Source organism: Stegostoma tigrinum, chromosome 6, assembly GCF_030684315.1.
Source record: "Stegostoma tigrinum isolate sSteTig4 chromosome 6, sSteTig4.hap1, whole genome shotgun sequence".
Taxonomy (NCBI): Eukaryota; Metazoa; Chordata; class Chondrichthyes; order Orectolobiformes; family Stegostomatidae; genus Stegostoma; species Stegostoma tigrinum.
The window spans coordinates 13219266-13231357 of record NC_081359.1 but is presented as its reverse complement, the minus strand read 5'-3'; the positions used below and the strand labels follow the sequence as shown (position 1 = coordinate 13231357).

General features: G+C 41.3%; 1 protein-coding gene across 2 annotated transcripts in view; it reads left to right on the top strand.

Annotated features, from left to right (window-relative positions):
- atp11a (ATPase phospholipid transporting 11A) overlaps nt 1-12092 on the top strand; it is a 132485-nt gene that overhangs the window by 92859 nt on the left and 27534 nt on the right. For both annotated transcript variants that reach the window (XM_059646437.1, XM_059646438.1), the window contains 5 exons: nt 1056-1233; nt 1822-1924; nt 3927-4072; nt 8409-8468; nt 8921-9048. In XM_059646437.1, coding sequence (XP_059502420.1) covers nt 1056-1233; nt 1822-1924; nt 3927-4072; nt 8409-8468; nt 8921-9048 — 615 coding nt within the window. The remainder of the gene's footprint in view (nt 1-1055; nt 1234-1821; nt 1925-3926; nt 4073-8408; nt 8469-8920; nt 9049-12092) is intronic.

Here is a 12092-nt window from a genome sequence, read left to right as displayed (position 1 = left end):
TCTTTGAAATTCTGTTCTACTGGGAGCAGTAGTATGTCATGTGATATGTTGAATGCTAAGTTAGGATGATTTTTGATCGGAAAAGAAATCGAGGGTTATGGGCCCAAGCTGGAAAACAATATTAAGGTACAGTCAGAATAGCCAGAATCTTATTAATTAGCAGAGAAGTCTTGTTGGGCCAAATAGATTACTCCTCCTCCTATTGTTACTTTATACAACTGAGAAGCTTATGAGGCCACTTTGGAACTGTGTTGGTGTTGCGTGGAGTCATGTTTAGGCTGCACTGCGTAAGGATGATACTTTCCCATTCAGTAAGTCGGTTGCAGTTTTATAGCATTTCCAATAATTTCACAACCGCTTTTATTGATCCGTGCTTTTTATTTACTGATTTTTTTTGTTTCAAAACAGTCTGAAATTCTCAAACTTCCAAAGTGGGATTGTTTGTCCAGTAACATAACCAGGTGACACGTGGAAAAACCTTTTTAAGGAGTGGTTAGGGACAGAAATAAATAGCCTGAGAGTATGGTGGAAACAAATTCAATAACATTTGAAATGAAATTGGTATCTGAAAGGGAAAATTTTGCAGAGCTACAGTGAAAGGGTGAGGGAGTGACACTAGATGAATTTCTCGTGTAGAAGGTCATTACAAGTATATGGGTGACACAGTGGTTAGCACTGCTGTCTCACTGTGCCAGAGGCCTGGGTTTGATTCCAGCCTTTGATAACTGCGTGGAGTTTGCATGTGTCCCCTGTGTCTACATGGAATTCTATTTGTACTCCATGTTCTTCCCACAGTCTAAAAGATGTGAAGTTAGATGGATTGGCTATGGTAAATGTGAGGTTTTGGAAATAGGATGGGGGGAGGGTAGTTTGGATGGCAAGCCGTTCGGAGGGTTGACACAGACCCATTGGGCTGAATGTAGGGATTCTGTGATTCTGTGACAAGAGATCAAGTGGCCTCTTAGATTTGTAGCCATTTTGTGATTGTATTAACCATACCAAAATTGTAAGTGTTTGGGATAATTAAACTGGGATTGTTTCATTTCTTTGTTTAGATTTTCCCAGCATGATTTTCATGATTATGGTTTGATCATTGATGGGACCACACTCTCGCTCATCATGAAACCTGCTGAAAATGGTTCTTCAAGTAATTACAAAGATCTGTTTCTGGAAATATGTCACAACTGCAGTGGAGTCTTGTGCTGCAGAATGGCACCGTTACAGAAAGCACAGGTTAGGCTTGAATACTTGTATGTCTATTATAAATTTTAAGTTATTGCTGAATTACATTGACTGTTCCTTTGAAAACATACTTTAAGCTTATCTTTTGAATGTTTATGAAATTGCTCATGGTGTTGCTCATGGTAAGTCCGAAATTTTAGGGGAGCTAAGTTGTTATATCAAGTATCATTATTACGGCAAACACAATGCTATCTTTGTTGGAAATCTGGAAATAAAGTGAAGCGCTATATATACTCAGCAGAACTGGCAGCATATATGTATAGAGAGAGAGAGAGAGATACAGCGTTAATATTTCAGTTCAGAAGTAATTTCTGATGATAAGTCGACCTGAAATGTTAACTGTGTGTCTTTTTCTACATTTGCCACCAAGTTAGCACTCCATTATTATGCTTTCTGATATTTCCAGTATCGGTACAGGCTCTGGGATCCACAGGTTGGTGTGTGTTGGAGAATGGTCATGAAGTAAGGGAATTTCAAAGTCCCTGTCCTCAACATTATTTTGTGATGCAATGCGTTTGAAGAATGTTGAACTTGCATAAAATTTTAATCCATGTTTGTTCCTTTAACCTTGATTTACAGATTGTTAAATTAATCAAATCTTCAAAAGAACATCCCATAACCTTGGCGATTGGTGATGGGGCGAATGATGTCAGTATGATTCTGGAAGCCCATGTTGGAATCGGTAAAATTAAAATTAATTATTCATTTTTAAAACATGTTTTGATCTTTGTTTGTTGTTAATACCTGGTAGGATCTCTGTGTCACAGTATTTAGTGGAGGTAGAAATTAGGAACCATTTAATCTATAAGAGTTTGATCTTGGGCTGAAATATGATCCCCATCTGTAAGTCTCTGTGATTTAGTTAATATCTTGTCTCATTACCCACTATTGCTCAGAATCTACTTCAGCCATTCAACTTCCAAATGCAAGTAGAAATTGTAACCACGTTGAGTACATCAGAACTGGTGCTGAAACAGAAGGACGCCATGAGCCTTCACTTGATAATTCTGCAGACTCCTGTATCCATAGTGAAAATCTGAAGTTCCTGAACTTCAACCAGAAGGAACACCACTTTCATTTAACAGTCAGAAAATGTTCCCGATTATTGTACCTCCCAAATGCTTCCTGGAAGACCTTGTAGTCACCATGTTTTAGATCTCATCAAAAAACCTTCACCCAGGTAATTTAGACATGGACTGGCTCTTCTGCCACTTCATGCTTATTCCATATCCAATCACTTTGGCCCGGAATTTGTTTCCAGGGAGGGGACCTTCAGTTGGGAAACTTCCTAACTCACTACTTCTGTTTTAACAGAAAGCCACCCAAAATGTCCCAATCTTCACTGCAGGATGTAGGTGTACAGTGGAATTCAGCTTACTAACCACAGACCCAGAGTGTTTGCAGCCTCAAGGATGGGTGACTGCTAAGGCTGCCTATTAGAAAGGTTGTCTTAGTCTTTATGAGACTTTTTTCCCAATTGCATTACAGGTTGTAAGACCCTCTAGACTTCAACTCACTTATATCACTTCATCTACTCCCCATGCCACATACATATCAATGCTTTCCATACCGATCCATTCTATTCACCAAATTTATTTTACGTATAGCACCAGTGAATGATATAGTAACGATGGCACATGTGGAACTGCTCAGAAAATCCATCTATTTGCATCCATTTGCAAAACCTTTCCTTGATAAAAGAGATAGTGGCTTAACTATTCATTGTAACCATTTAATTGTGCCAGTCAAGGAAAGTCAACAATTTTCTTCAGCTGTCAAAACAGACCTCCCTGTTGAGAGAATTTTTTAAAACCACAAAAGCCACATGATTTAGGGGCAGAAGTAGGCTGTTTAACCCATCAAGTTATTCAATGAGATCATTATTGATCTTATAATGCTCAAGTCAAATTTCTTGCCCTATCTCCTCAACCTTTGATTCCCTTACTGATTAAAAATGTGTATCTCGGCATTGAATCTACTTAACAACCTAGCATTGATAGCCCTCTGTGGTAACGAATTCCACAGATTTACTACTCTCTGAAGAGATTCATTGTCACCTCTGCCTTAAATGCATACCCATATACTCTGAGATTAAACCTGTTGGATCGTAGATTTCCCCACAAGGATAAACAATCTCTCTGCATCTACTGTATTTAGCCCCAGCAATCTGGAACATGAGTTGAGCCGCCTAACACATTTTGGAAAAGTGCTTCCGTGGAATTAACAGCGCATGGAAAAATTTCAATATTCTCTTGAACATAACTGAGGTGTATACAAATGATATATAACATGCTGAGCAATATCGGAAGAAAAATTACTTACTGCTGGCTTCTCCTAAGGAGCTTTTACATTTGAACCCTGAAGCAACAAGTTTCCTCGACTTCTTGCCAAAATATTTTTCACATTTTACATTGCTATGCTGCCTAATGGTGTGTAACTGCGCTGAGCCCTTTGAATTCAAGCAAGGCCAGGGTCAATAACGCATGGACAGGCAGGTTTTCTGATCCTAATCCTGACCAGTTATACCTACCAAAATTCTGTACTCACAAATAGACCTAAGGAACAGTGAGAAGGATATTTTGATGGAGACAGATGTACAATGTACATATTTCTAAATCCACTTCAGTTGTTGTGGCTATTTTCATTTTTCAAGTGTTTGATGACCTGAGGTTTTGTTTCTCAAGGTATTTTGGGGAAGGAAGGCCGTCAAGCTGCTCGAAACAGTGATTATTGTATTCCCAAGTTTAAACATCTAAAGAAGTTGCTGCTTGTCCATGGTCACTATTATTACATAAGGATCGCCCAACTTGTCCAATATTTCTTCTATAAGGTGGGTTCAAAGTTTATTTTCTTGTTAAGGATAGCAATTTAGCCTTTAAGTCTCTGATTAAGATATTTATAATTGCTGGTTGACGTACCATCAGATCTGTCCTGTACTAAACACAAGGCTTTGTGTGGTATTACAGCTTCAACCATGGAGCTCAGTAGAATAACTCAAAAGTTAGTCGCGTTGCTACGGAGTAACTAGAAAAGTACCTGCAGCCTCCAGTCATATTAGACTTTTCTCAAGTGGCTATTGATGATGGACTGCTATCAGAAATGTCGATTTGTGCCTCAGACAATGCAAGAAAGATCATTCATGCCTTCAGAAAGCAGGGTAAAGGTATTTACATAGAGTATGATTGTTACAGTTGGTATCATGTGTACTGACAATTATTCTGCCTCAGTTGCTTTTAGAGTATTTTAAAATGAGACAAAAATTGGCACAGTTGAGGTCCAAAAGAGGGGTAAATGTGTGATGTGTATTTAGCATTAAAATATGATGGAAAGATATGTAACATAGGCAATAATAGACTAATGTAATTATGGGCTTTGTATTTAGAAACTGGAATACAAGTGCATAAGAAGTCAGGCATGAAAAATCCAAGGGAGACCATACTTTGAGTATGATCATCAATACTGAACACCACAGCTGAAGTAGGATACATTGACCTTGGATGGAGTGCAGCATAAAAATGATATGTGCGCTTCTACTAACTCAAAGGGTAGAAGTGATTTGGACCTCTCTTCCACAAACAGCAATTGTTAATAAATTAATTAGAAACCATAAATATGAATGACATAGTTATCAGAAAATATTGAGTGATATAGGAATTTAGATTTCAGTCACAAATCAGCCATTACTTTTTTAAATTGAATACATCCCAGGGCATGAACAACTTCTGTTGCTGTATTTCTAATTTACAAATTTGCCTCATTCATTATGTAAAACCAGCCTGTATGGCATGACTCATGTCTGATTTCTGCACAATCTTACCGCAAGCTAATCCTGGAACACTCACCAATCAATGAATGCTGGTGAATTTACACCCGTACCATCTTTAAACATGCATTGTGCACCCAGACGAGTGATGTCAGTCTGGAGCTGCTCTGCATGGTGCTGATATTTGCCTCAGACATTGGTAAATTAGCCCCCCGGGTAGGGTCCTAGATATCCTGCTGAATGGGTGGCATACAAGTGGGACTCTCTCTTCCCCAGGACCAGTGGTGGAAACCATGACATCAGATCACAGAATTCCTAGCACAGTAAGATGAAAGGAAACATCCTTCTCCACTATGTCAATGTAAGTTCCACTATCTCCTCTCTGCTATCTGACACTTACTCTATATTTGCTACTATACCCACCTCCAATCAAGACTCCTGCTACACCACCCTGACTATTGCGTTTGACATCTTCCGTACTTGCCATCACCCGCTCCTTGTGCTGACATGATTGACCATGCATGGCCTCTGCACTGCTTACTCACATACTTGAGACACTCCCCCACCTTCTCAAACAGTAATATCTGTGCTGTCCACATTGGCCTCTCTCTCTGATTTGAGGAGCCCACAATAGGCCAGCTGGTGAGTTGCCTGTTATTTGACTCCCCATCATGTAAAAGGAGAGGAACCTGACTTTAACTGCCTTAATAAAATGTGAGGCTGGATGAACACAGCAGGCCCAGAAGCATCTCAGGAGCACAAAAGCTGACGTTTCGGGCCTAGACCCTTCGTCAGAGAGGGGGATGGGGTGAGGGTTCTGGAATAAATAGGGAAAGAGGGACAGGCGGACCGAAGATGGAGAGAAAAGAAGATAGGTGGAGAGGAGAGTCTAGGTGGGGAGGTAGGGAGGGGATAGGTCAGTCCAGGGACGACGGACAGGTCAAGGAGGTGGGATGAGGTTAGTAGGTAGGAGATGGAGGTGCGGCTTGGGGTGGGAGGAATGGATGGGTGAGAGGAAGAGCAGGTTAGGGAGGCAGAGACAGGTTGGACTGGTTTTGGGATGCAGTGGGTGGAGGGGAAGAGCTGGGCTGGTTGTGTGGTGCCGTGGGGGGAGGGGACGAACTGGGCTGGTTTTGGGATGTGGTGGGGGAAGGGGAGATTTTGAAGCTGGTGAAGTCCACATTGATACCATTGGGCTGCAGGGTTCCCAAGCGGAATATGAGTTGCTGTTCCTGCAACCTTCGGGTGGCATCATTGTGGCAGTGCAGGAGGCCCATGATGGACATGTCATCTCAAGAATGGGAGGGGGAGTGGAAATGGTTTGTGACTGGGAGGTGCAGTTGTTTGTTGCAAACCGAGCGGAGGTGTTCTGTAAAGCGGTCCCCAAGCCTCCGCTTGGTTTCCCTTGGGAACCCTGCAGCCCAATGGTATCAATGTGGACTTCACCAGCTTCAAAATCTGCCCTTCCCGCACCGCATCCCAAAACCAGCCCAGTTCGTCCCCTCCCCCCACGGCACCACACAACCAGCCCAGCTCTTCCCCTCCACCCACTGCAACCCAAAACCAGTCCAACCTGACTCTGCCTCCCTAACCTGTTCTTCCTCTCACCCATCCCTTCTTCCCACCCCAAGCCGCACCTCCATCTCCTACCTACTAACCTCATCCCACCTCCTTGACCTGTCCGTCTTCCCTGGACTGACCTATCCCCTCCCTACCTCCCCACCTATACTCTCCTCTCCACCTATCTTCTTTTCTCTCCATCTTCGGTCCGCCTCCCCCTCTCTCCCTATTTATTCCAGAACCCTCACCCCATCCCCCTCTCTGATGAAGGGTCTAGGCCCAAAACGTCAGCTTTTGTGCTCCTGAGATGCTGCTTGGCCTGCTGTGTTCATCCAGCCTCACATTTTATTATCTTGGATTCTCCAGCATCTGCAGTTCCCATTATCACTTTAACTGCCTTAAGTTGAGCTTGAACTGGTATTGGAAGATGCCGTTGATTTACTGTGCCAGGAATCCATGAATAAACGCTGACCCCTTGACTTGACGAGTACAGTTTACAACAATGACAAGCTTCCTGTCCTTGGCTTAGTAGTAAATTGGAAAGCAAGACAGCAATTATGAGTTTGATATCGCTGGCTGAAGGGTAAAGTGCGAAAAGACAACATAAAGCAATGCTAAGGAGGGAAGCTGTGAGTATCCATGTCAAGTCAAAGCGAGCGAGCGCAGTGACAGTCAGTAAAGAACCCAGAATACAACAGAGTCCTATCCATAAGCAAGTTGCATGTCTCTGAGCACGTGGCCTCCTTGCTGCCGTGTTAAAATGACAGTTGCCAGTGCAGAATTGACATGCAAAAATATTCTGTAAGTGGTTTGGAGAGTGCCATGACCAGTATTAGAGCCCTGTGTCGAATGCTGATATCTGTGGACGTGGAGTATGTGTGATTGGTGGCCGTGAAGCTTTATCTGTGATGGTGGCATCCGGTTTCCGACACAGAGGTTGTTCAGAGCAGGCAGCCATCTGAATCTACCAGGTTCTCTTCCTGGTTTCCTTGTCAGGTTTTCCTGAAGTCCAGCTTGTTTGGTAAGGTGGGAGGGTGAATATTAAAGATGATATTGTACCTTTCATAAGGTGTTTAGAAGCATTAATTCCCATCAATTGGCGTCTCACAAATGCTTAGCAAGAATCTTACGACATTGACAGTAGAAAGTGTAAAAGGTGGTGCAAGTTGCTCGTGATATCAAGTTGGGCCTCAGCACTTGTTGCCTAATTCCGGCACTAAGTTCACCTTAGCTCACGTTGCTGAAGCCCCTATAAGATTCCACCGATAGAATACAAAAGTAAGCAAGTTTGGTTGAAGCTGTATTGAACGTGTATGTTTGGGCCTCAAGAGGAACAGTGAATTCAGGTATGGATGTCAAGCTTTGGGAAAGATGTGAAGGCATTAGAAAAGAAAAACACAGAAAAGACCCACGAGAATATTTCCAGAGCGAGGAACACCAGATTGGAGAAGTTGGGATTTTTTTTTAGAGAAGAGGAGATTTGATAGAAATATGGAATATCATGAAGAGTCAAGACAGTGTATGTACGGGGAAAAGTGTTCCCATTTTCAGAATGATCAAGATCAAGAGGGGGAAAACAGTTCAAGGTAGCAGGTAAAAATTGCAATGGTAACATGGCAAAAAGTGTTTCCAGACAGTGCCCAAGAATATGGTGAAGGTAAGTTCAATCAAAGCATTCAAGCAGGTATCAGGTTATCAGAAAAAGAAGAATACACAATGCTGAGAGGGAGAAGATGGAGGGATGGCACTCGATGAATGGCCACCTTTTTGTTTTGTAAACATTCTGTGATTATATAATTGTGATGTTTTAATCGTTAATAACATTAATAATTCTGTTTTCCAGAATGTTTGCTTCATATTCCCTCAGTTTTTGTACCAGTTCTTTTGTGGATTTTCTCAACAGGTTAGTACTCTACCTCATAATAACTTTTTATTGCAGGTCATTTGGTTTCTTGCAAAGTATAATACTGCGAATTTAATGGGTCATACTGGGAGGAACACGGTTGCAGCCTTCGTTGCTGAGGGGAAAGGAATTTAGGAATGAGCATAATTGTTTAGCTGACTTTATTTAAATTGTGTGAGTTGCAGTTCCTGTTGTAAGATTTGTATCAAATTGGTAATAATTTACATCAAGATGTTAAGGACAAGTTGTGTCTCTCAAAAATAGTATTTTGGGTGGATATGTTGGGGTAATTGCTAAGTTAAAACTGGGCTCCGTTCCAGTAGATGTATGTGGTTTGCTTCATGTAATTCTAATGTTGTAAATTCAGAGTTGTCTGTTAGGGTTTGAAATTCTGGGTTAACATTGATAATTTAGAAGCATGCAAAATAATGAAGAATTTTTTTTCTTTACAGCCATTGTATGATACTGCGTACCTTACATTGTACAACATCAGCTTCACCTCTCTTCCCATCCTGTTGTACAGCCTCATGGAACAACATATCAGCATTGATGCACTGAGAAGAAACCCATTATTGTATAGGTAGGAGTGGGTCTTTGAACATATGGTTCATGTTACAATTACAGTATTCTTTTAATGGATCACAGTATATTAAATTCAGCAAGCCATACCGCTAAGGGGAAGCATGTAAAAGTAGTCCTGCAAGTGCAGCTCTACCACCAGAGTGCACAATTTGCTAATTTATCTTTAGTGTGATGTATTGAATTCCCAAAGGAGGCATAGTGAGCTTGCAGAGCAGATGAGCTGATTTTCAAGTGAGGTAATTGATCAAAAATTGAAAGGTGGCTCACTGATGAACTTCAAATATTGAAGGTTAGATAACAGGCTGATATGTTATAATGTAGGTTTCTTTTGCTGGAGAGTTCTCAACTTGAGAATCATAGAGTCATAGAATCCCTACAGTGCAGAAAGAAGCCTTTCAGTCTGTCAAGATTGCACTGACCCACTGAACAGCATCCCACCAAGACCCATCACCCCACAGCCTATCCCCGTAACTCTGCATTACCATGGCTAATCCACCAACCTGCATGTTCCTGGACACTATGGGGCAATTTAACATGGCCATCCCACCTCATCCGTACATCTTTGGACTGTAGGAGGAAACGGGAGAACTTGCAAACTCCACACCGACAATCACCAAAGGCTGCAATTGATCTCTGGTCCCTGGCACTGTGAGACAGCAGTACCAACCACTGAGTCGCCATGCTATCCCTGCAGGTCTCCTCATAAATTATAGAATCATTACTGCACAGAAGATACCTTTAGCTCATTGAGCCTGTACCACCAAAGCTGCACTGGTCCCACACTCCAGCACATGGCCCATAGCTTTGAAAGTTATGTCTATTCAAGTGTTCATAAATCTAAAGAATTATGTTCAGCTCATCGGGTGCAAATGCCCAATCTCTGCCTTGTCATATTTCCCAGCACAAACATGCTATAGACTTTCTCTGCTTGCTTTAGTAAAGCAACACCAGAAAAGGTGACAATATCAGCAAGAAAGGCAGAAGTGAACATTCAAAACAAAAGATAATGGGAACTGCAGATGCTGGAGAATCCAAGACAACAAAATGTGAGGCTGGATGAACACAGCAGGCCAAGCAGCATCTCAGGAGCACAAAAGCTGACATTTTGGGCCTAGACTCTCTGATGAAGGGTCTAGGCCCGAAACGTCAGCTTTTGTGCTCCTGAGATGCTGCTTGGCCTGCTGTGTTCATCCAGCCTCACATTTTGTTGTCTTGGATTCAAAACAAAACTTTCTTTTAGAAAGCTAAGACAGCAAAATCAGCAGACTCCCCACTACTGTGTAGTCCCAGAATCCCAAAAGAGGTTAGAGAGGAGGAATTGAAGGCACTGGACATAATTTTGCATAACTCTTTGGAAAGAGGTGATGGTGTTGGCTGGGGCACTGTTTGTGAAGTATGATTCCATGAGTATGACTATGTCAGGTTGTTGCTTCACTTGCCTGTGGCACAGTTTGCCAATTCCAGCACAAGTCCCCAGCTGGTAGTAAAAAGGACTTTACAGCATCAACACTGTGTCATTGTTCCCATATATCCACTGCTGTAATCTTATTTATTCTATCAAACTTTGTAGCTAATTGCAAATTTAGAAAGCGCTTCCGAACTGGCCTCATTGCTATGGGTCAGGAGTCACAGGTACGCCGGACCAGATGAGGATGACAGATGTTCTTGGTTAGTTTGGATGACCTAGAACACTGGCAGTCATGAATATTGCAGATATCTTTGGGTCTGATGTGTTTCATTCATGTAATCCCATTTCTGGATCATTGTTTCTGCAGCGGGTATTAGCAGACAAATCATTTATCTCCAATGTATGAAACCTGTCATAGAGGTGTAAATTAAAGGATAGGAGATGCAAAATTCTTCCAACCAGACAGATTTCAATGTCTTTTGATACAGTTGTTAATTTGAATTCTGATTTTATTTATTTTGTATTGATTTATGAAGTTTAGCTCAATCTGCAGATGAACACTGTTGCATTTTTAATTCAGTGTCTTTTATGTTTAAAATAATTTCAAACTATGAAAGTCCCACGCATTCAAATAAGATGATGGATGTTGAAAGTTAGACCATATTTTGCAACTATCATGACAATTAAAATATTTTATGTTTCATCAGTTGCAAAATGATACTTTTAGAGCTTGAGCTTTGAGTACATAAACAAGAAAAAGACTGTTTTCATTAGCTGGTGAGAGGGTCATAAGTGAGCACAGACTTGAGAATTATTATGGGACAAATGAAGGGGGAATTAGAAGAAATATTCTTCAAAAAGGAAATCATTGATCACAAAAGGCAAGCAATGGAGACCTTACTTGTAGAGGGTCTGGATAAGTACTTTAAAAGAATCCAGAAAGAAATGGAATTTGATAGATAGCTCCAAATGAACAGTTAGCAACAGATACAGGGTGAAAGGCTGAATGAACTTTAACAGATAGACTGTCGACAGTGCTACAGGAAACACTGAAAAGTTTCTTCTAACTTGGCTGTGATGCGTTTATATTGTCAAGAGTAGACACCCTGAAAAGAAGTATATAACTCAAATCGCTTTTAAAAATGACCCAGGCCAAGGTGGGAATTCTTCCAACTTCTCTCCTGCTGCATGCACCAGGTGAAATGTAATTGAGTCAAGGAATTGTGAAACAGTGGTGCAATGAAGTATACTTTGCAATGTGTTTTGTTTTCAGGGCTGGAAGCACTGTGACAAGTTAGGCATGGCCTAATGATGTGGATTTGATGTATTCAAAAAGAAGTCTACTTTAATCAAACACTTATATCACTTAATTAATGTTAGTGTTGTAGTATCCGCTTTAATTATCAAGGAGTTATGGCAGCCAAGAGAACGGAAGAGAACTGAGGACTGGGAGCAGTTTGTGTACAAGTGAGGCATGGAGCTGTGAGATGAAATGCAGCGATATAATAATGAGAGGCGTGTGGAATTGATCATTTCAGGGAGATTTTTTATATTAAAACACATAAGGCCTATTGTCTTTATTTCTGTAGGAGTAAGGCCTCCATGTTGAGTCATTTAGGTCATGGCGCCTGTTT